At 39.3% G+C, this 25,485-nt stretch overlaps 2 protein-coding genes across 2 annotated transcripts; one reads left to right on the top strand and one right to left on the bottom strand.

The window, feature by feature from the left end:
• Positions 1 to 430: 430 nt before the first annotated feature.
• On the bottom strand, positions 431 to 8,488 carry psmd6 (proteasome 26S subunit, non-ATPase 6). Its single transcript, XM_083907755.1, has 8 exons — positions 8,224 to 8,488; positions 6,816 to 7,021; positions 5,305 to 5,450; positions 4,982 to 5,201; positions 3,975 to 4,083; positions 2,286 to 2,454; positions 711 to 788; positions 431 to 618 (listed from the first exon to the last, which is right to left on the bottom strand). Exons 1-8 carry the CDS (start codon positions 8,366 to 8,368, stop codon positions 522 to 524), a joined length of 1,170 nt encoding a protein of 389 aa, XP_083763881.1. The 5' UTR covers positions 8,369 to 8,488; the 3' UTR covers positions 431 to 521.
• A 1,280-nt stretch (positions 8,489 to 9,768) lies between these two features.
• slc2a9l1 (solute carrier family 2 member 9, like 1) lies at positions 9,769 to 17,321 on the top strand (the record flags this gene model as incomplete). Its single annotated transcript, XM_083908074.1, has 12 exons — positions 9,769 to 9,792; positions 11,017 to 11,112; positions 11,377 to 11,537; positions 12,655 to 12,779; positions 12,888 to 13,017; positions 14,855 to 15,003; positions 15,553 to 15,740; positions 15,842 to 15,952; positions 16,379 to 16,483; positions 16,739 to 16,814; positions 16,929 to 17,056; positions 17,136 to 17,321. The coding sequence occupies 12 exons, from the start codon at positions 9,769 to 9,771 to the stop codon at positions 17,319 to 17,321; spliced, it is 1,479 nt and encodes a 492-aa protein (XP_083764200.1).
• Between the last annotated feature and the right edge of the window lie 8,164 nt (positions 17,322 to 25,485).

Here is a 25,485-nt window from a genome sequence, read left to right as displayed (position 1 = left end):
CAAACGTCGCAACCTTTTGTTTGTTTTTAAATCAGAACCGTAGACTTGGAATGTGACGGCGAGGAAAGAAGAAGAGAAAGTAAATCGGGGTTCATACTCTGTAAAAGCAAAGTGTATAGATTTGTTTTTGTTGTTGTTGTTGTTGTATACATTATCAGAATCATTTTCCAGCTGGACTTTAACGCGTTGGCTGCTCTGTAATTCACGAACAAAAACGTCTAGGGGGTTAGAATTAATATTTAAAAAAAGAGGAGAAAAGATTGTATAGTATATTTGTTTTGTAACAAGTCTCTGTAAATAAAAGAATAATTTATACTGCTATTTATATGAAAAAAACAACACGCTGTCGTCTGCGTTTCCTGTTTTCCTGCCGAGTTTGAACAAAGTTTAGAGAAACGTTTTGGTTTTTTTTAAACAAAAGCTTTTGTTTTTTATTATATATACATACACACGTAGAGAAGTTCACTTGAAGTCAAAGAGGTGTTTGTGAGTTTGTGTTTACATGTTTGTGAGTTGGTGTTTTACATGTTGATGACTCGGGACAGTTTCTGCACTCTGTTGAGCAGCAGGTCGCCTTTCTTGATGGTTTCCTGGTACTGCCAGTTTTTACTGTCGGGTCTGGAGAAGAAGAGGAAGAAGAGCGTCAGATTAGATTAGATTAGATTACCTTCAACACTTTGTTACAGAGTTTTTTTTTAAAGAATCGTCACCTGTTGGTTTCCACGATCTCGTTGACTTTATCGATTTTACAGTGGAGGCGACCGGCGGCGATGAATCGCGACAGTTCCCTGAGGGAAATGAAGAAAACATGGAAGTTAGATCACAACGTTCGAGGAGATTTCCTACAACTTTAAAGAAGGGTTTCACCACTAGAGGTGCAACAGCGTCTCTGCAGCTTTTTAAGACTTTTTAAGACCATAACGAATACAATTTAAGACCCATTTCACATCCATACTGACAAAAAAAGTACAAAAGACATGAAGGAAAATTGGAGCCACAAATGATTGAACCCGCAGTTCGGCTTAGCTGTGGGTTTTCGTTAAGTTTTCTCCGCCGATATGCTAAGCTATAACGCACCGCGGCGCGTGCAAAGCACGCTAGTAGTTATTGTTGTTATCGCATCATCAAAAATAGAAACATTTCAAAGCGAGACTGAAGTTTATGCACGTTTTAAATAAAAGTAACGTTAATGGATTTTTAAGACCTTTCAAAACTGTATTTAAGACCTTTTTATGAGATTTTAGGAGAATTTAATATATACTATATACTTATTTTAAGGCCTTAAATTCAAATTATTGAATTGAACGATTATTTTCTCCATTAATCGATGAACCGTTTGGTCCAGAGAACGTCGATCAGTGTTCGTCAAACCTGGAAATGATTCAGTTTTAATGATTTCTTTGTTTATGTGGAGCAAAGAAACGTAAGAAAATATTCACATTTAAGAAGCTGAAACAATCAGAAATTGTGTTTTAATCATGAAAAAAAGCTTCAAAATGTTTATCGATGATCAAAATAGTTGACGTTTAATTTAGTAATCGATTCAGGTCTAGTTCCCTCACAGTGGTTGACCTCAAATTCTTGGGAATCGTCACTTGCTCTCGCTTAACTTTACTCGCTCATTGTTCTGCATGGAATCTCACTTCAAACGACAGAGAGTGACACAGTAACTATGTCTTCGTGTTTGTCCTCATCTACGTACATGAAACAGTAGGGGGCGTCGTAACAAACGAGGGAGATGTTTAGCTTAATAAATAAATAAACTTCACTTCTTCCTTGCACCAAAACTCAATGACCTGCGTCTATTTAAGGCTATTTTCAAGGGCTTTAAAATATGTTTTTCCCCAAAAATGACAAACTTTCAAGGACACAATCTCACGGAAAACAAAATGGCCGCCAAAAACAGACACAGGAAAAAAGGCTGATAAAAATCCATCGATGATATTTTAAGGCTGACTTTTATGATCGGGGAACTCTGAGCTCACTCTCCTGCACCAAAGTCCACAGAGAAAATCAGCGATTTTACATCACAGCACACAGTTGTTGATCCACTGCCGCCTCCGTCGGTTCAGTTGAATTCAATAATTTCACGACTTAGTGGTTTTAAATCCATCATTTCAATTTACCTCAGTAACACAGACTGACCACACGAGGGAGCTGTTAAATCGCTGATTTTCTCCATGGAGTTTGGTGTGAGAGAGTGAGCCGTTTACTTTAGCAACTTAATTTCCTGATATATAGATCGAGATAAATGTTTCAACCCGTAGAATAAAATGGTGACTCACTGGTCGATGAACTCGGTGCTGACGCCGAACGCCTCGGCCATGTATCCCAGGGTGAGGGAGCGGTACGACTCCAGCAGCTGACTGTACGCCTGGATCCTCATCTCTCTGACGTAGTAACGATAGTGAGGAGCAAAGAGCCAGTCCTTCTTCATCTCCTGCTCCACCGTGGCTGAACGAGGAAGAAGAAGATAAAGGAATGACAACATGGCAGAACAGGGAAAATACAGTCAGAATAATTGATAAATAAACTGCGAGGTTTAATCTGCAGTTTGATTTTATTTGTCATGAGGTTTTCAGTTATTTATTTATTCATAAAGTCTATTTTACGACTACTTTTACTTTAGAGGACGGACTCTGTCTCACTCTCAGCTAAATCTCAATCTACTCGTTCAAGAACGTCCAGAACGTCCTGTTAATCTGATAATCTGCACAGACGTTCGTACTTTCTCAAAAGGGACAAAGTAGGGCTGTGCTATATATCGAAAATGTATCGTTATCGAAATTTACGACGATAATCTTCATCATTTTGCCATTATCGATACATTCGATAATTCAAAAAAAAGAAAAAGAAAACAAAATAAAAGTTGTTTTTGGCTGTGTGTAGCTAGGCAGGCTACCTGTATGTTCATGTCCCTTTAAGACACTCGGACACTTATAACAGGCAAATGGTCAATTATGCAAATTAGCCGATGACATAATTTTGCAACTTCAAACTTATCGTACATTTATCGTTATCGAGGTGAGCTGCTCGATATATCGTGATATTGATTTCAGGCCATATCGCCCAGCCCTAGGACAAAGAAATGTTTACAATGATAGAACTTCATATGCGTAGAGTTATTACCGTCTCATATAAACATGACAAGATCGCTGAGACAAACGCGTCTGAGAAATGCTTCATACATCTGTAATCTGGATTAAATTCAGCGTCTGTGTTCAAATCTGAGGGGTTTTGACGTAAATACGATCGTCGATCTGTCAAAAAACTGTCGTCAGGAAGTTGCTAACGGACGATAAACTCGCGCAGATGAAAACAGAGCAACAACAATAATAATAACAATAATCTGTGTCGTTACACTTCCTGTCTGTGCTCCTGTGCCTTTATATACAGGATTTTCAATGAAAACTATATACAAACTAAATATGAAATAAAAAAACATGATTTCACCATTTAACCATTCTACATGACGTCATAGCTCCTCCTCCTCAACGTGGGCGGAGCCACCGCAGCGCAACTGCGTGAAACTGACGCAACAACGTTTTATACGCGACACAAACGAGTGACTTATAAAACAGTTGTTTTCAGTGAAAGTGAATCATTAGAATCAGTGGATTTAAAAAAAAAGATTTGTTCACTGAATCGTTCGGGACTTCCCGACTCCTCTGTTAAATATTAACATTTTAGACATTTGCTTCGCTAAATGTTGCAGATTAACGTTAATGTTTTCAGGATTTTTAAGTCTGTTTAACTTTAATCTAGAGTTGGACTTTGTTCGCTTTGATTCTCGCGTCAAACGTCGCGCCCACGACTCTTCAGTGACGACTTCCTGACCAATCAGAGGACGACGCATTTAAGAATGGAACCTCGTCAGAGCTGGTACTTAAGAATCAGCCGGTGCCGGTTGTTAAAAATGACCAAAAATCTCCTGTTTTTCGAGTGAAAAGACGACGAGAAGAGCGTGGACTCACCCAGAGACTGGAAGAAGACGGAGTAGCGACACTCGTAGAGCGAGAACAGATACTGACGAATGGAAGGAAGACTGTGCAGAACCTCCAGGATCTCTGCTCCTTTGATCACCTGCACACAAACAAACATCCGACGTTCAACAACAACAACAACAACAACAACACTTTCATAAACCAGCCTACGCTGTCGGGGGTCGACAGCGAGGGGTATATCCGCCAACTTGTCCAATCCTCAACTTTCCAATATACCCAAAGTATACGCACTCGCACCTGCCACTAACTGTTTCAATTAATTATTAATAAATTCAACAAAATAACTGTTAAATATTATGATATAATGCTGACTACACTTTATACATGTTCATAGTATCCGTACAAACTCGATATTGAACACAGAATATCTGAACTCATACATTTCTCTCTAGTTTTTAATAAAACCAGTTGTTAAATATTATGAATATTAAAATGCTAACCACACCTGCCATAACTTCAAAGTGTCCAAATTAACTTCTTATGTAACTATTACCAATCATAGCCAAAGTAATAATGATTGTACTTGTAGATAGTTGTTACATGAATCATTGTACAACATTTGAAGGCAATATCTCCATCGGTCTGGAAGATAAAGCCGAAAATGTGTTTTTTTTAAGCATAATAAATTAAATAATTTGCTAATTAATAATAAAGCTACAAAGATAGGGATAATTCTCAGGTGGTATGTGATGCCCGTGCAAAATTTGAAGCCAATACCTGCAAATACTTTGGAAGATACAGGCGAAAATATGTTGTTTTTATATCATTAATTAATGAATTAACTAATTAATAATAATGGTAGACAGCTCAAAATCAATAGGGATCATCTACAGGTGGTATGTGACCTATTAAAAAAGAAAAGAACATTTAATCTCAAACGCCTTTCCAGTTATCGCGTTAACGGCTAAAATCTGCGGACGCTCGAGACCGATTCCATAATATATCCGATATAATAAACACAAAGTTCTCTGCGTCACCTTCTCGCGCAGGTCCGGTCTCTTGAGCGCGATCATGCAGACGTAGACGGTGTACGTGACGAACGTCTTGTAGTCCATGAGCTCGTAGGACGTGAAGGTGGAGACGGTGTCCAGGAAGAGCTCGGCCGCCTGTTTGAAGTCTCTGATGGCCACGCAGTACAGACCCTGGTAGACCTTCAGACGGTTCCTCCTGTCCCAGTCCCCGCCCTCCTCGATCAGACTGCGCACACACACACACAGAGACACACACACACAGACACACACACAGTGAGTTGTGCGTGCAGACGTCTCCAGAACAAAGTCGTCGTCAAACCCGTCGTCACCTCTTTGCTTTCTCAGAGTTGCGCGTGATGAGGTCACTGTCCATGTAGAAGAGGCCGATCCTCAGCAGGTAGAAGACGATGTCCAGTCTGTGTCCAAGAGCCACCGTCTTGTCGTAGGTCTTCCTGAAGGCGGTGAGAGCGCCCTCCTGTGGACGGACGCACAAACGGCGATCGTTTAGGAGAGTAATCGACGATTTGTTTGAGTCGTGGAAAGAAAATGTTTAAAAAAACATTGGTTTTGTTCAGTAAACTTCAAAATGATGATTTTCTCAAATGTCTTTGTTTAATTTATTCCGTTTTTATGATTTATTTGTTTATATGGAGCAAAGAAACCCGGGAAATATACACATTTAAGAAGCTGAAAAACACGTTTTTAAATGTGTAAAAATGATTAAAATAGCTTCTTAAATGTGAATATTTTAAAACAGACCTTCAATCACTGGTTTGACCAAACAAATTCTCCATTAGACAATAAGATAATTGACAGATTAATCGATTAGGAAAAAAAAACAAGTTTCATTTGTCAAACCTGGGAATTCTGAGGTTTTCAAATGTTTTGTTTTTGTCCACAAACCAAATTTATTCTGTTTTCATGATTTATTTGTTCATAAGAAGCAAAGAAAGCAGGAAATATTCACATTTAAGAAGCTGCTGAAAAAACATAATCAGAAAGTGTATTTTTAATGTTTAAAAAAGCTTCTTAAATGTGAATATTTTCTGGTTTCTTTGCTCCATAAAACATATAAATATTTGTGGACATAAACCAGGTCTTTGACAACGTCATCAATCCCAGGTTTGACCAAACGATTTCTCCATTGGACAAGAAAATAATTGACAGATTAATTGATAAGGAAAACAATAAAACAGAGGATCAAATATAGATTAAGTTTTATTTGTCAAAACTGGGAATTCTGAGGTTTCCAAATGTTTTGTTTTTGTCCACAAACCAAATGTATTCTTTTTTCATGATTTATTTGTTTATAAGAAGCAAAGAAACCAGGAAATGTTCACATTTAAGAAGCTGCTGAAAAAGTATCAGCAGAACATTTATTTTTAATGTTTAAAATGATTTAAAAAAGCTTCTTAAATGTGAATATTTTCTGGTTTCTTTGCTCCATAAAACAAATAAATCTTTGTGGACATAAACCATACTTTTGACAACGTCATCAATCCCAGGTTTGACCAAACAATTTCTCCATTGACAAGAAAATAATTGACAGATTAATTGATTAGTCAACATAATAAAACAGAGGATCAAAAATAGATTAAGTTTAATTTGTCAAACCTGATGTTTTCAAATGTTTTGTTTTGTCCAAAAACCACAAAAAAACCCCAGAAAATATTCACATTTAAGAAGCTGAAAGATCAGAAGAGTTCTCTCTCATCATCATCATCATATCTTACTTAGTAACTTTACTGTAGCTTTGTTATTTTATGTCCAATTACAAAAACAATAATAATAATAATAATAATATACAACCAGTATTTTGTATTATTCTTCCGTTTATTACCTTGTCTCCGATCCTGATGAGATACTCGGCTTTAGCCATCATGGCGTCTCTGATCTCGCTCTCTCCCAGGTTCTTCTCGGCGTCGTCCAGGACGTCGTCCAGACGTTTGAGCTCCTCCTCGTTGGCTTTCTTCATTTTACTCAGCAGATCTGAGTCCAGCGGCCACTTCAGCTCTTTACACAGAGCCTCGTAGTACGGAGCCATGTCTGCACACACAGAGAGCAGGGAAAACACTTTTAATATTCATGTCACAGCACATTAAAGATGTTGGTAATTTGACTGTAATCTGGAATATTTTGCTGCTTCTTGTGTCGTATATTCATCTCTTCTCTGTAATCGGGTGCATGAAAATCCCAGTAGATTATCTTCAGTCAAATCTTTTCATTTAAATTATTTATTTATTTGTACGACAACAGCAAAGAAACCAGAAAATACTCACATTTAACACAAACGTGTTACATTTGCACTTACAGAAATTAAATAGCTAAGAACTGACAAAATAACAAATAAAACGATCAAAGCAGCAGGTAAAATGTGGAACATGGTATAAACATGGTTTATAAAATGTGTCTAAATAGGTGCATAAATGATATGGCAATTAAATTAGGGCTAGATTACTAAATTAATCGCCAACTACTTAGATAATTGGCTCATAGGTTTGTGAGTGTTTATTATTATTATTATCAAAAGTCTTCTGATTTTACATCTTTACAGATATAAATATGTTTCTGGTTTCTTTGCTGCTGAACAACAACAACAACAAGTTTCAAACAACAACTTAGTTCATCGAGAAAATAATGAATCAATAGCCAAAAACAGAAATATATAATAATGTACGTACAGAAAACTGCTCAAGGATTGAACGTGTAACATTTGTTTACTGCACAACAACGAACATGTGACAATTTACCAAGATGAAGCTCACACGCAAATGTATTATTTAGTAATTTAACTCTTATTAACTAACTACTACTGTTCGCTGCTGTAAAAACTGCACATTTATGGCTCATTTAAGGATTTTATGTCATAAGTCAAATTACCTAATAAAGTGGTAACGCCGAAAACACAAATCAATGATAATTGTGTTTTTTGGTAAGAAAATCAGTCTATTGCTAGGCATTAATTCTAATTTAATAACGTTAAAGGATAAAAAAAAAAGGTGATCTAAACGAGTAGAGTATGTATGAAGGGGTTATGGCTATGTGGCTAGCTTTAGCACGAAACGTTTACTAGCATTGTCAATATTCCTTAAAATACGGTAGGTCCACATATATATATATATATAAATAAAGAAAACACCTGTTAAAACACGGTGTATTTACATTTATGTCAGCTACAGTGATGTGTAAATGAGAACGTCAAAGCTTCACGGTCTCATGTCAGACAGCGGAGAGAAATGCTAACTCACTGTTCACTTTGATAGCATCCATTAGCTCCGTCTTCACGCTAGCATCCTGCCGGTGTCCGTCCATGGTGAGCAGGAACTTGAGCTGCGCTATCCTCAGGTCCGGGTTCTTGGGCAGACCCTCCTCCTCCAGGTTCTCCAGCGGCATCTCGTCGGTCGGAAAAACGCACGAAAGTGGAGTCTTTTTTCTTTGTGTAACACGGCGTCCGGAGGCACTCGCTCGTTAGCAGCTACACGAACGATGACTACAGAGAAAACACTGCGCGCTCGGTCGCTTCCGCCTCGGCGTCCGTCCGCGAGCGGAGGCGCTTATCATTCACTGCCCCCTGCCGGCCAGGAGTGAGAACTACATGGCCAGTCACCTGAAATACTCCTGCTATGTCATGGACAATAAATGACATCATCATAATAAACAAAAAGGAATGAATACAGAAATAAATAAGACATGAATGAATTAATGAGTAAATAAATAAATGGATAAATAAATAAACGCATTGAAAACATTTATTTAGCAATGTTTAATGGTCTTTTAAACATTGCTTTATTCATTAGTGCTAAAGTAACACTAAATCTAACTCTTGAACTCTCTACACGAACACATTAAAAAATCCATGTTCCCGGGTTTAATCCTGCTGTTAAAAACCCATGTTCCCAGGTTGAATCCTGTCATAAAAAAACACACGTTCCCAGGTTTAATCCTGACATTAAAAACCCATGTTCCCAGGTTTAACCACAACATTAAAAACCCATGTTCCCGGGTTTAATCCTGACATTAAAAACCCATGCTCCTGGGTTTAATCCTGACATAAAAAAAAATCCATGTTCCAGGGTTCAATCCGGATGTTAAAAACCCATCTTTCCCGGGTTTAATCCTGACATTAAAAACCCATGCTCCTGGGTTTAATCCTGACATTAAAAATCCATGTTCCAGGGTTCAACCCTGATGTTAAAAATCCATGTTCCCAGGTTAAATCCTGACATTAAAAACCCATGCTCCTGGGTTTAATCCTGACATTAAAAATCCATGTTCCAGGGTTCAACCCTGATGTTAAAAATCCATGTTCCCAGGTTTAATCCTGACATCAAAAAAATCAATTTTCCGGGTTTAACCCTAACGTAAAAAACACGTTCCTGGGTTTGATCCTGACATTAAAAAATCCATGTTCCCGGGCTGAAAGTAAAATGCTGATGTCACTCATCACTCAATCATTAAACACTCAGGTCTGTTGTCTGTCAATCAAAGACATGTGTTTACATGGTTTCCTCTATTATTACATCACAACATGAACCTTGCACAAAAACAACACACACACACACACACACACACACACACACACACACACACACACACACACACACACACACACACACACACACACACACACACACACACACACACACACACACACACACACACACACACACACACAGTCACAGTGACAGTGACTTTATAAGTTGCTCTGTAAAGTTAATGATACGCAGCCTAAAGTACTTGTGTGTCCATGTGCAGAGCGAACACACTCACACAGAGTCAGAGACAAAGACGCCATGGTTTCAGTTTTACAACAGCTGGTAAGATCTCGCTGCATTTATTACTATTGACTGATAAGTGAGAAAACTGATAAGTGAGAAAACTGATAAGAAAAGTGCAGAAATGTTTTTTTTTTTAAAAGAGTACAGATTTGGTTACATTGTTACAGTTTGTGTTACAGTAACACAAAAAGAGTTCTGATTCACATTCAATTTGCTAAAATGTTAAAAATGTTCTATATTTGTGTCAAAACCTTTCTTTTTAAGTGTAAATCTTATCTTTAATATGACGGAGAAAAAAGTACTCACCATGGTGACTCATCACAACAGCTTTAGGTCATTCATTGCACTTTTTTTTGACAAATTAAAATTATATTATATTATATTATAATACAATATAATACATTATATTGTATTATAATATATATTTGTGTCAAAATATGACCCTTATTTTTTTGGTGTAAAGCTTTAGCACTGTAGTACTTTAAATGTAAGAAAACACATATATAAAGAAAAACATTATGTGTATATACATAATGTTTTTCTTTATATATTCATATATTTTCTTTATATGTTCATATATAAATCATTATATATATTCATATATAACTCATTATATATATTCATATATAAAGAAAAACATTATATGTATATATATATATAAAGAAAAACATTGTGTATATATACCCATATAAAAAGACAAATATTATATATACATATATAAAGAAAATCATTATATATATTCATATATAAAGAAAAACATCATATATACATATATAAAGAAAAACATTATGTATATATATATATATACACATATAAAGAAGAAACATTATGTGTATATACATATATAAATAAAAACATCATATATACATATATAAATAAAACATCATATATATACATATATAAAGAAAAGCATTTTGTATATATATATGTACATATAAATAAAAACATCACATAAATACATATATAAAGAAAAACATTATGTATATATACGTACATATATAAATAAAACAATGATGTGTATATATAGATAAAGAAAAAACATTATGTGTGTATATATTTATACAAAGAAAACCATTATGTGTATATAATATAAATATACGTATACTGTTTTTCTTACATTTTAAGTACTCAGTCATGTAAACTGGTCAGTGCAAATCAACATTACATTACATCTCGTAGTATATTTACCTATTGTGTACACAGTGTTTTTGCACGTCTGAACAGATGATTGGAGCGTGTCCTGTTGTACTTGTGTCCCTGTAGTGCAGAGGCAAAGCTCTGCTGGTAATCATTATTCTGGGGATCGGAGGGACGTTTCACATCGGCTACCACGTGACTGATACCAGCTCCCCGTCACCGGTGAGATGTTTTTCCACTCACGACCTCACGTTTGCCCGTCTGCGGGAATCGTACTCGTGAACCTTTGTGTCAAAGGTACAGAGCACAGATCTGAGCAGTGGAGTTCCTCAGGGCTCAACCCTCGGGCCGTTGTTGTTGTTTCACACTTAGATGTTTCCGCAGCTCAGATTCGGACAAAAACAAACAAACAAACAAACAAACACACACACAATATGTTACCACTACGATGCAGACTAAAAACCACAAATGTGGGCGTGTCTGCAGTTCATCCAGAGCTTCATCAACAGCACCTGGTTTGACAGATACGGCGAGGCTCCGCCCCCTCAGACCGTCACCATGATCTGGTCTCTCATCGTCTCCATGTACGCCGTCGGCGGACTCTTTGGTGCCGGGAGCGTGAAGATGGTCTCTGGCAGACTGGGCAGGTGAGGGAGTGAACGAGTGAGTGAAAGAGTGAGTGAGAGAGTAAGTGTATGAGTGAGTGAGTGAGTGAGTGAGTGAGTGAGTGAGTGAGTGAGTGAGTGAGTGAGTGAGTGAGTGAGTGAGTGAGTGAGTGAGTGTGTGAGTGAATGAGTGAGTAAACGAGTGAGTGAGTGAGTGAGTGAGTGAGCGTGTGAACGAGTGAGTGAGTGAGTGAGTGAACGAGTGAGTGAGTGAGTGAGTAAGTGAACGAGTGAGTGAGTGAATGAGTGAGTGAGTAAGTGAACGAGTGAGTGTGTTTGTTAGTGAACGAGTGAACGAGTGAGAGAGTGAACGAGTGAGTGAGTGACTAAGTGAACGAGTGAGTGAGTGAATGAGTGAGTAAGTGAACGAGTGAGTGAGCGAGCGAATGAACGATTGAGTGTGTTTGTTAGTGAACGAGTGAACGAGTGAATGAGCGAGTGAGTGAGTGAGCGAGTGAGTGAACGAACAAACGAGTGAGTGAGTGAATGAGTGAACGAGTGAGTGAGCGAGTGAACGAACAAACGAGTGAGTGAGTGAATGAGTGTGTGAGTGAGTGAGTGAGTGAACGCGTGAGGGAGTGAGTAAGTGAATAGGTTTCTGAGTGAGTGAGTGAGTGAATGAGTGAGTAAGTGAATGGGTTTGTGAGTGAGTGAGTGAGTGAATGAGTGTCAAGATCATCTCCAGCAGACTGAGTGAGTGAGTGACTGAGTGAGTGAACGAGTGAGTGAGTGAACGAGTGAGTGAGTGAACGAGTGAGTGAGCTAGCGAGCGAGTGAATGAACGAACAAACAAGTGAGTGTCAAGATCATCTCTGGCAGACTGGGCAGGTGAGTGGGTGAATGAGTGAATGAAGGAGTGAGTGAGTGAGTGAGTGAATGAGTGAGTGTGTTTGTTAGTGAATGAGTGAACGAGTGAGTGAGTGACTGAGTGAATGAGTGAGCGAACAAGTGCATGAGTGAGTTTGTGAGTGAGTGAGTGAGTGAGTGAGTGAGGTCACCATGTCCAGGTGAGTGAGTTTTATTTGCTGAGTGACTGTGTTTGTTAGTGAATGAATGAGTGAGTGAAGTTTGATTTTGTGCCGTATTTTGCGTTCACCAGAAAAAAGACCATGATGCTCAGCTGCATTGTCTCCCTCGTTGCCATGGTGATCATGCTGACCAGTAAAAAGGCCAAGTCGTATGAAATGGTGATTGTGGCCAGGATTCTGTACGGCTGGTCCACAGGTGAGACGACAGGACAGTCTGTGTCTGTCTGTGAGTGTCTGTGTGTGTCTGTGTGTGTGTGTGTGTTCATGACGCTGAAGCGTGTTGTGTTGTTTTTGTGTGGTCCAGGTTTAGGAAACAGCATCCACGTGATGTACCTCAGTGAGATTTCACCCAGGAATATCAGAGGCATCGTGACCTTGACCTCAGCGACCTTTACGTCCCTCGGCAAACTGTCCGGACAGCTTTTAGGCCTGAGGTACGAGCTACAACACAAACCTCAATGAACAAAATCAAATTTCCAGTGTCCTGACAAGACATGACACAGCGTTTTCTGACAGGAAAGCTGAAGTTTGTAAATCATTTACTCTCCTGCACCAAACTCCATAGAGAAAATCTCCATTTTTTAGCTCACATGGACACAGGAGCTGCTGATCCACCGCTGCCACGTTTGGTGCGTTTGTGTGTCTGAGGTGAATCTGGACGTTTGTGAGGTAAAGCTGAACCACAGATTTTAAACACCGAAGTCAGAAAACAACACGTGTGAACTCAGTGACAGAAGCAGCAGTGGATCTGTGTGCACTTCATGTAAAATCATTGATTTTCTCTATGGACTTTGGTGTGAGACTCAAACTGTGACATGAATCATAAACATAGGGAGATATGGATTTTTATAGGTGAGCTGTAGATTTTATTTCATCTGAGTTCTATTGTTTTGATCTTTCACCCACTCACTCACTCACTCACTCACTCACTCACTATCAAACTCACTCACTCATTCACTACAAACTCACTCATTCACTCACTATCAAACTCACTCACTCATTCACTATCAAACTCACTCATTCACTATCAAACTCACTCACTCACTCACTATCAAACTCACTCACTCATTCACTATCAAACTCACTCACCCACTATTAAACTAACTCACTCACTATCAAACTCACTTTATCAAACTCACTCTATCAAACTCACTCACTCACCATCAAACTCACTCACTATCAAACTCCCTCATTCGCTCACTCACTCACCCACTCATTCACTCACGCACTCCCTCATCTACTCACTCACCCACTCAAACTCACTCACTATCAAATTACTCACTCATTCACTATCAAACTCATGCACTCACTCACTATCAAACTCACTCATTCACTTACTCACTCACTATCAAACTCACTCACTCGCAAATTACTCATTCACTCACTATCAAACTCACTCATTCACTCACTCACTATCAAACTCACTCATTCACTCACTCACTCACTAGCAAATTACTCACTCACTCACTATCAAACTCACTCATTCACTCACTCACGATCAAACTCCCTCATTCACTCACTCACTATCAAACTCACTCATTCACTTACTCACTATCAAACTCACTCATTCACTTATTCACTCATTCACTCACTCACTATCAAACTCACTCATTCACTCACTCACTATCAAACTCACTCATTCACTTATTCACTCTTTCACTCACTCACTATCAAACTCACTCATTCACTCACTATCAAATTACTTATTCACTCACTCACTCACTATCAAACTCACTCATTCACTCACTATCAAATTACCCACTCACTCACTATCAAACTCCCTCATTCACTCACTCACTATCAAACTCCCTCATTCACTCACTCACTATCAAACTCACTCATTCACTTATTCACTCTTTCACTCACTCACTATCAAATTACCCACTCACTCACTATCGAACTCACTCATTCACTCACTCACTATCAAACTCACTCATTCACCCACTCACTATCAAACTCACTCATTCACTCACTATCAAACCCACTCACTCACTATCAAACTCACTCACTCACTCACTCACTCACTCACTCACTCACTCACTCACTCATTCACTCACTCACTCACTATCAAACACCGTACCACGAGTCAACTCTTAGCCCTACACTTGACCACTGAGGTTCTGCCTGATCAGGACCAGGTCTTGGTGTCCATGAAGACTCCAAAAGGACTGGTCCTGACAAGGCCAGTGTTTATTTGAATAAAGGGTGAAGACTGAAGCCGGATCAGATCAGTCCTCATGTGGTCTCATCAGTTTTTGTTTGTTTTTCCAGTGAGCTCCTGGGTCGTGAGGATCTGTGGAACGTCCTCCTCTCTGTGCCGGGACTTTTCTCGGCAGTCGCTCTCGTAGCTTTGCCTTTTCTCCCCGAGGCTCCCAGATATTTGCTCATCGAGAAACACGACGACGAGTCATGCAAGAAAGGTTGGTACAGCTCACCGCGTCTTCACCGTAGACGGTAAACAGACGTAGTTTGGAAGCCTCGAGGTTTCGGATTTGCTCACAGATGTCAACCAACAGCAAACCAGGCTCCTATTGGACAAGTCCAGCCGTCAATCACACCGGTGTCCACCCAAATTTGTCACACAATCATCTATTTACCTCAAAATGGGATCAGAAGAGGGCCCACGGTTGGTGTAGTGGTTAGCACGCTTGCCTATGCAACAAGAAGACCCAGGTTCCTGGGTTCGAGGCCTGTTTGGAACAACTTTGGAACAAGGGTCTTGGACTGGCGAACTGTCCAGGGTGTACCCTGCCTATCGCCCAATGTCAGCTGAGATAGGCATAGCACCCCCCGCGACCCTCTGGTGGAGGATAAAGCGGTAGATAATGGATGATCAGAAGAGCTGAAACTGGCAGCCGTTGATGTGATTGTCATCTCCTCGTCCAGTACAGGGTTAGGGTTAGGTTTAGGGATACCGGCGAAGATTCACAGCCATCTTGTTTGTTTGTTGTTGTTTTTTAAAATTCCAGCTCTGCAGACTCTGTGGGGGAAAGGCGTCTACAAAGAGGAGATGGACGACATGTTGGCCGAGCAGGCGGCCATGGAGGCGGCGCCGCCAAAGACCCCTCTGAAGCTGCTGCGGGACAGATCGGTCCGCTGGCAGCTCGTCACCATGGTCCTCATCTACCTCTGCAACCTGATGTCGGGGATGTCAGTGGTGAGGATGAAACTTAACGGAAATTTTCATAAATTTCGTATACATCTGTGTCTGTAGCCCCGCAAAGATCTAAGGACTCCGATGTTCCTCTGCGTCCTTAGATCAGCACCTTCGCGTTTGACATCTTCTTGCAAGTCGGGATCCCGGCAGGCCAGATCCGCTACATCACTCTTGGACTTGGACTCGTTGAAATCCTCACCTCGGTCTCCGCTGTGAGTAGCTCACTTCACGACAAGACCGGGTTTTTCTACTATTTAATAGTAAATCACTGATGCTAGCTTACAAAGACCTTCATGGGTCTGCTCCCACCGACTTAGATGCTGCCTTAAAGGCTTACGTTAGCCCTTGACTACTCGGTTGATCAAAAGATGGTGCCAACACCCCGCACCGGACAATCCAGACTATTTTCGTGCGTCATCCCACGCTGGTGGAATGACCTACCGAGGGCTACCAGAACAATCGGCGTCCCTGTCTTCAAGAAGCTCTTGAAGACCTAGCTCTTCCAAGAACATCTTCTGTCCTAGCACTTACCCAAACCTCGGCACTCTCGCCGTTAATATCACGTGGAGTTCTTTCCAAGACTTCTTCTAAGTCGCTTTGGATGAAGGCGTCTGCTAAATGTTTTTTTGTGTCCTCAGGGTTTGTTGCTGATCGAGCGACTCGGCAGGCGGCCGTTGATCTGGGGCGGCTACATCATCATGTCGTCCTGTTGGGTGTTGGTGACGATCATGCTGAACCTGCAGGTAAAACCCGGGGTCACCTTAGGCACAAATGGTAAAATAGCAAATTGGTCGGGCTTTTTCTATAAATTTCGTCATAACCCCCATTTTTACTGACACGCGCCACTGTCTTCTTTTATCGCCGCTGTATAGCAATCAGTGTTTATCTATAAAACATTTTACAACACCTGCAAGATACTCCGTAAAACAATAAATACACAATACCACGAAACAATAAAATGACGGTTTTGTACCATTATGTAATTGTGTCTCGTACAGAATCAGAGTGATTGGATTTCCTACGTCACTGCGGGTTTGATCGTCCTCTTCATCATCGTCTTTTGCGGTGGACCTAGTAAGTTCTCTGCAAGTTGCACCACGTGTTACCAAGTGTCCGAATGAGCATTTAAGACACAGTTCGCGGTTTTGTGAACGTCTATAACTCACGCTTCCTGCCATTCATCGACAGTTGGAGCAACCGCCGCGCTCAACAGCGAGTTATTTATCCAGTCCGATCGAGTGGCGGCGCTCGTCGTGATCGGAACCCTGCGCTGGTTGACCTTCGTCACGGTGGGCCTCGCCTTTCCGTTCGTTTTGGTGAGTACGGCCAAACCCGAGACGGTGTCGTAACTGGTGCGGCCGAAGCTAGCTCACCGTTTCCCCCCTCTGTCCTCAGACGTACCTCGGCTCCTACAGCTTCTTGGTGTTTGCCGTCATGAGTCTGGTGGGCTTTTTATTCACCTTCTTCTTCCTGCCCGAGACCAGAGGGAAGACCATGCTGGAGATCGCCGAGCAATTTAGAGCCATCACCGTGGGCGGGAAATCCCTCGCGGGGAAAAAGGACATCGAGACCAAGTTATAAGTCGGTGGTTTCGGACATGGAAGCTGCAGACATGTTGCTTGATGACTCAGCGTAGCCACTGCCGCTATTTGGTCCAAAACGAGGCGGCGGCGGCGCACCTGATCTTCAAACAGCCTAAAATGGCACATGTCACCTCTCTGTTCATTAAGCTCCACTGGCTACCATTAGCATGTGCCATTCCACGCTGGTGGATCGACTTACCGAGCGATACCAGAAGGGGTCGTACCTATGTTCCTCGTTTTTCCCAAAAAAGGTCCTATGTTCCCCACCTTGTGGAAGCCTGGGTGTGGAGCGCCAGGGTAAAGGGTTAGGGTTAGGGTTTAGGGTTAGGGTAGGGGTTGGGGTTGGAGTTCGGGTAAGGGGTAGGGTAAGGGGTAGGGTCCTATGTTCCCCGGGTCCTTTTGGGTGAAAACATAGGACCCTTTTTTAGAAAAAGGGTCCTATGTTACCCGGTCACATACAAAGCGGGGAACATAGGACCCGGGGAACATAGATACGGTCCCTACCAGAACAGGGTCTATCTTCAAGAAGCTCTTCAAAGGGCTCTTCTGTCCTAGCGCTTACCTGACCCCTCCCCCTGCATCTCCTTCTGCACTTGGATTGGATTTCCAAGACTTCCATGTAGCGTCCGCTAAATGCTAAAATGTTATTCGGGATTCTGTTAGCAACTGTACAGTCTCTGCACTAAAATACGACTGAACGGGTTGCGATTCCACTCACGATCGCTAGCTTTCAGCAGTGCTGTCGCTAAATACGTCAGACTCCTCTGTTAAATATTGAGATTTTAGACATTTCCTTTGCTAAACGTCAACATGGGATTCCAAAATGGCTGCCACTCCTGACAATAGTAAAAAATAAAATAAAAAATAAAACTTTTAAAGATAATTGTAAACTTCTGTTATTTATTTACCGTGTATCGACTGGCATTGCTAACAAAAATTATTTCTCGTCACTCCAGTTCCGACTCCCGATGTAAATGAAACCTCACTGAGGAAACAAATGACTGAGTTTAAAGCTACAAATGTAGCTAACCTGTAACGTTAGCATCCCTTTTTTGTTTTTTATAACAAATTTTTTTTTTATAACTTACATGTGTTTTCATTGGTGACCAGCTAGAATAAGCGTGATAGTTTCCTAGCATACTAGCTAGCAGCATACTAGCTGCCTTAGAGTTGGGTTGTTTAGAGGCACTGAATATACAGTATTCAAAATGGCCGCCTCTATACGCCTGATATAAGATGTGGAGGCTAAATTTGACACACTGGACCTTTAAAGGAGGTAATGCAGTTTTATACTTGACATGAATTCATTAAAAGCTCCTTTATTTTCAATTAAAATAATGAGTATATTTTACTGATTATAGCTTATTAGCTATGTCCAAATGACTGTTTTTAATGTACTGTGTGAGAAATATTTAATGACGTCTTTTTTTTTTATAGTATATAATAAATATGTATAGTACAGTATATATTTGCCATGTACATTGAAATAAAGTGAAATAAAGTGACATGACAAATTTAACATGTTTTTTAAAAGACTAAACTCATTTGAGAGAGAACGAATGGATGGAATAAATAAACTGTACACGCTCCCATGATTTACTGTATTTTCAGCTGTAATGACTCACTTCCACCAACAGATGGCGCCGTTACACTTCTGCCTGCACTGGAAATCCCTCACAGTTTCCACAGGTGGAACTCTACTGTACAACTGTGAGAAAACAGGGAAAAACTCACTCTTTACATAAGAAAATGACGTTATTGAGGAAAAAACGTTAAATTAAAGGTTCAAATTAAATAAACCAAATATCAATTGCTCGTTGTTGATTGAAAACTCTCAAACTCAAATGACCTGGAGGCCACTGAGCATCTATAGGAGGACAGTTAAAGGGCTGTTTCACCTGTTTAAGATCATTTTGATGCTGCTGTATTTGATTAATTCACATTCAATTCAATAATACAGAGTTTTATTCAATTTATTTTATTTCACACATCTTTTACTCATTAAACGTGTTGTACATTTTTGAAAGAATCGACTTTGACTTCTCATTTTTGTCAGTTTTATTTCTTTCTTTCCATCCCTGGAACAAGACTGGTGATCGAATAACACTCTGGATATTAGTAGTATATATATATATATATATATATATATATATATATATATATTTATGGGTGAAGTGGCCCTTTAGGTGAAAAAAATCTAATTGTGTAGGGGGAAAAAAAACCCTTAAAAAACAGGTGATATTATCTTAAAATTATATCCTGATATTCCATCTTGATAAAGCAATAACAAAAATTTTGACAGAATTTCAAAATAAAAGTGTAAAGCCACATTTATAACACTAAATTAATCCATAAATATCAAAAAACTGGAACTAGATATTGAGTGGTTCATTCAGTGGTGCCGAATCATCCGCTGTGGCGCCCCCTAGAGAGGGAGAAGCTCAAAGCCCCAACATAAAAACAGTAAGGGTTTAGTTAAAGGGAAGTGTTTTTGTATGATGTACATTTTAATTAAATTGTATTTAGCTTGTACTTAAGTCAAATTAAATGTACTTCAGTAAAAATGTGGTGAAAGCTCTGAGCTTTTATTTGTGCATGATGATAATCAAACACATAATGAAAGACTGCAGTTAAGAGTCATGGGTCTCTGATTTACCAGCACAGTGTGTGTGTGTGTGTGTGTGTGTGTGTGAGTTCTTGTATTTGTGACCTCTTTAGGACCTTCTTCCTGTCATAAACACTGACCTTGTCAGGACCAGTAGTCCTCATGGAGACCAAAACCTGGTCCCGATGAGGCAGAAGCTCATTTCTGAGGTTAAGGGTTTTGGGTTAATCATTAATAATCGGGCTTTGTTTAGGTCGGTCAATGCAGACGTCCTTAAAGAGACAGCTGTGTGGACCTGTGTGTGTGTGTGTGTGTGTGTGTGTGTGGACCTGTGTGTGTGTGTGTGGCATTCTTCAATTGTAAATAATTGAATCAGGCGATCTTAGTTTGCTGTAATCTGCTCTTAAATACGGGTAATTATAGCTTTTTAGAGTTTTCCCAAAACATCTTAAATGGCTTCAACTCATGACAGCTGTGCTCACACACGCGCACACACGCGCACACACGCGCACACACACACACACACACACAAACACACTTTTGTTAAGACCGAGTTGATTCCGTCTCGAGCTGCAAGTCACGATTGTTAAATTCATGAAAATTATTCCTTAAAAGGTTTCCAAATATTTTCAACAGATCCTTGTTCAGGGCGATGCCGACTATTATGATGGTAAATTTAAAGTAATTCCAAGATACTTTTAATTTTTTGGAAGAAACTCAGCTCACTGTCAAAGTGCATCAGAGCAAATGGATCATTTCCTAAATTTCAAAAATTCATTAAAATTATTCCTTAAGAGATTTGCAAATATTTTCAACAGATCCTTGTTCAGGGCGATGCCGACTATTATGATGGTAAATTTCAAGTCATTCCGAGATACTTTTTGTTTTTCAGACTAAAGTCAGCTCACTGTCAAAGTGCATCAGGGCTAATGATTAATTTTCTGAATTTCAAAAATTCATAAAAATTATTCCTTAAGAGATTTGCAAATATTTTCAACGGATCCTTGTTCAGGGCGATGCCGACTATTATGATGGTAAATTTTAAGTAATTCTGAGATCCTTTTTGTTTTTCAGACTAAAGTCAGCTCACTGTCAAAGAGCATCAGGGAAAATGGATATTTTCTGAATTTCAAAAATTCATTAAAATTATTCCTTAAGAGGTTTCAAAATATTTTTTACAGATCCTTGTTCAGGGCGATGCCGACTATTATGATGGTAAATTTCAAGTCATTCCGAGATACTTTTTGTTTTTTAAAGAAAGTCACCTCACTGTCAAAGTGCATCAGGGCTAATGATAATTTCATGATTTTCAAAAATTCATTAAAATTATTCCTTAAGAGATTTGCAAATATTTTCAACAGATCCTTGTTCAGGGCGATGCCGACTATTATGATGGTAAATTTCAAGTCATTCCGAGATACTTTTTGTTTTTTAAAGAAAGTCACCTCACTGTCAAAGTGCATCAGGGCTAATGATAATTTCATGATTTTCAAAAATTCATTAAAATTATTCCTTAAGAGGTTTGCAAATATTTTCAACAGATCCTTCTTTAGGGCGATGCCGACTATTATGATGGTAAATTTTAAGTCATTCTGAGATCCTTTTTGTTTTTCAGACTAAAGTCAGCTCACTGTCAAAGAGCATCAGGGAAAATGGATATTTTCTGAATTTCAAAAATTCATTAAAATTATTCTTAAAGAGGTTTCAAAATATTTTTAACAGATCCTTCTTGAGGGCGATGCCGACTATTATGATGGTAAATTTCAAGTCATTCCAAGATACTTTTTGTTTTTGAGTAGAAAGTCAGCTCACTGTCAAAGTGCATCAGGGCAAATGGATCATTTCCTGAATTTCAAAAATTCATTCCGTGAGATCGTTTGATTAAACGCGTCTAATCTGTGCTTTCTCAGGATTAAAACATTGAATATCAGTTGGTTTAACCCTAACCCTGAGTATGGGACAGACTTAAGTGACATAAGCTTCCGATCCTGATTTTCTAACCTTCTCTAAAACAGTTGAGGATTCTCCAGAAACAGGCGTTTGACCGACAACCTGACCTCTGTCAGCTGACTCATGGTTGTGTATTTGACGCAGACACATACCTCAGACGTTAGCCGTTAGTGTGTTGTGCAGACACTGCTCACTCTTGTCAGACGTGTGTGTGTGTGTGTGTGTGTGTGTGTGTGTGAAAACACACTGCAGCAAATCCAATTCCAACGGCTAATTACCGTAGAAGGAAAAACAGACGTAAGCAAGATCGACTCAGACTCTAAACTTGTTTGTGTGACATAAAGAGCTCACGGTGTCCTGTGATAACAGTCGCCGTCGTTTTGTACACCGCTCACTCTCCCTGCACCAAAGTCCATAAAGACAACGAGTTGAGATAAGTGAGTTTAAATGTCTTATTTTGTGATTTCAGCGTTTGAAATAATACATTTTCTCAGATTTTCTCTACGGGCTTTGGTGCAGGGGAGTGACAGCTTTACAAACTTTAGTTTCTAGTCGGGTGTTCAAACCGATTAATCGATGATCAAAATAGTTTTTTATTAATAATCGACTAATAGTTTAATTGCATTTAACGCAATTTTGACCACATTCTCTCGCGTCCAAAATTCCCAAAAAAATCCCCAAGAAACTTTGGAGTAAGCCCGACGCACTCACCAAATTTCGTCCCAATCCGATGACTTTTGTCTGAACACGACACGACCACCGGGGGTGCTATAGAGCCCTCGGGCTGTCACTATCGCATTTTCCGCCAAATAATCTAAAAGCTTTGAAAAAGCTTCAAACCGATTAATCGATGATCGAAATAGTTGACGATTTATTTAGTAAGCGATTGATAATCGATGAATTGTTTTAGCTCTAAAGGCTAATGTCTTCCATTTTATGCTAATAATCCATTCTGTACGTCACAAACGTGACCTTTGAATGGGAGATTTGTCGCAGAGTCAAAGACAACAATGTGATTGGACCAAACCAGGGTTTGGATTTTGCAGCTTGTGATGCTAACGAGGAGTTTCAAATTTAATGAGCTATCGCTAGGGAGCGTCTAGAGTTCTACGCTAACAATAATGTTTATTTTAACAATAAAAACTCTTCAGACTCGTCCAAAACGTTAAGTTTCTCTCGTGTTTCTGCCAGGAAAGACACGTGGACGTGGATTATCTGCAGTACTTAGCATCCATGACCTTGAATGTGGCAAAGGCCCCGGTGAGCATATGGCTGCAATCTGTGGCCCCCCCCCCCCCACACCCCCCCCCACCTCCACCTCCATTTGCTTCTAATTAAACACATGGTGATACTCCACCACCTCCTCATCATCATCAACCACACACACACTGGGGTAAAAACCTGGCACAGCACTAATGGACAAACTGTTGTGGGAAAGGTTAAAGCTCCAGAGCGTAATGTCTGTCGCCCCCTTGAGGAATTCTGAGTAATTACCAAAAAACCTGCTGGTGTCTCCGTTCACACTAAACCCGATTCAAGCTGCAATACACGTTTATCAAGTTTTTCATCTGTGCAATTCAACTTTTCATAGCTAGCGCGATGTAGCGTTTGTGCTATGATTTTTCCAAAAAAATCATATTTGGGAAAATTTAACAATTAAACAAGTTCACGTATCAAGGAAAGAGTTAAACGTCCAACGGGGGCTTCTCTGACAATGGCGTATAAAAGTGAGCGCACATTCATATTAACTATAATTATACATAATAATGCATAAAGTCATAAAAAATAACAATATTAAAGGAAACACTTTAAGGTCTTTATATCAGTTGTAATTCACCATAAATAAGCCGTTTATGAGACCTAATACTGTCCATATAAGTGTTAAAAGCCTAATTAACACATTTATTATTGATTGTAAGACACTTATAGGCTCTTAGACCTCATTAGAATCTTATAAATATGAATAAGTCTCCATAACATGTATTACCTGTTATATAGCCTTGTTATTCATGTTGATAGACATCTTAAAGTAGCTTATTTATGGTTCATAAGAAATTATACAGGGACATTAAAATAACGTTTTTTTCATAAATAAATAAATGAATGAATGAATGAATAAATAATAAATTAATTATATTCATAATTCTAAAATTACATAAAAAAAAAAATCCTATTATGTATTTGTAAATTTATTGTTATTATTAATGCTAATGAAAGTGTTAGTATGCATCACCAGAGGATAACTTCCGGAGAATCTGGCTTTACGGATATCGAATTTCAATAACAACCTCAAGAAATATGTTTAATTGTTTTATCATATATTTTTTATTATTATTTTCTGGCTTCTAATTTAGTTGTATATGTAGATTGTGTTTGAAAAAAAAAAAACTATCTTTAACTGCTATATTTGACAGATATTTGACAGAATTTCAAAATAAAAGCTTCCGTATTGCTATGGAACAACACATAGTTCATAATAACAACGTCGTTATGGTGCAAAATTAACAAAAATACATAATTAACTCTATGTTAAGTACTGGAGGGGCCACATGTGGACCACGAGCCGCGAGTTTGAGACCCCTGATGAGTCTGAGGAAGCTTCTGTGGCGTCAGAATTGAAGGGAAATAAATAATTCGCACTCATAACGTATCTCGCATGTTTACGCAGCTGGCTTTGTCATATCACGGACGACTTAATTAGGAATCTAAATTTTCCTCTTTTTTTTTTTACCCCCGTCTGGAAGCTATCGGAGTGGATCGTCCCAGAGTAAACACGAAAAAGTGAAGCGCACGCCCGGCTGGAAGTTGAGGTCAGGTGAAGTAATCGCACTAATGTGCCAATCATGTCGACGGCATTAGCGCCGCGACGCCGCTAATCAAGAGGCTAACGCTCTGTGTGTGTGTGTGTGTGTGTGTGTGTGTGGATTATGGGGGCGAGTGGTTGGTAAATCCCTGGACCACATGGACGTCACAGACCAATCCAATTTACAGTGTGACCCTGCTTAACACTAACGCATACGCTACAGTAAATACGCCAACACTTAAATACAGCGGTCAAGTCTGCGTGCGCTGCAAAAACAGGCCAAGCATTCCGTAAAATCGATTAATAATCCGGCAATGGTATAAACAAATTCTGCTTGGCTAGGCTACTTAAAACTAGCCCGCACGTGTAGCCAATTTCAGACAATAATGTGCCTTAAAATTAGGAAAAATGTCAATTTGTTATAGCAAATAAAAGGTGGGGGAATAGTAATAAATGGTTAAATTTATCATATGCATTGTGTTTTTGATGGTAATTGTGCTGGTGGTCTGGCAACCCACGCTGCTTTGAGTCTTTTTTTTGTTATTGGTGCGTTCCATTTGTTGTCAGAAATTGGAATAATCTCAGATTTCCAACTTGGAAACTTGCTGTAACCTCACGAATCATGGTTTAGGATTCCAAGATGGCTACCATCTATTAATAAATTATTAATCGATTATTAATTTCAATAATTTCAATAATTAAAACAAGTTTCTCAGATTTTTCAGCTTAAATGTGAATATTTTTGAGTTTTTTTTCTCCAAATAACAAGGAATTCATATAAACTGAATCATTTTGAGACATTTG

The sequence above is a fragment of the Microchirus variegatus genome (assembly GCF_963457635.1).
Source record: "Microchirus variegatus genome assembly, chromosome: 21".
Lineage (NCBI taxonomy): Eukaryota > Metazoa > Chordata > Actinopteri > Pleuronectiformes > Soleidae > Microchirus > Microchirus variegatus.
The sequence above is the reverse complement of the archived record's forward strand: the minus strand, read 5'-3'. Positions and strand labels throughout refer to the sequence as shown.

Coding starts and splice junctions, on each gene's coding strand:
- psmd6 (XM_083907755.1), bottom strand. CDS start 8,368: ATGCCGCTGGAGAACCTGGAGGAGGAGGGTCTGCCCAAGAACCCGGAC. Junction 5,202..5,304: donor AACTCTGAGAAAGCAAAGAG/GTGACGACGGGT, acceptor GTGTGTGCGCAG/TCTGATCGAGGAGGGCGGGG. Junction 619..710: donor GAGATCGTGGAAACCAACAG/GTGACGATTCTT, acceptor CTTCTTCTCCAG/ACCCGACAGTAAAAACTGGC.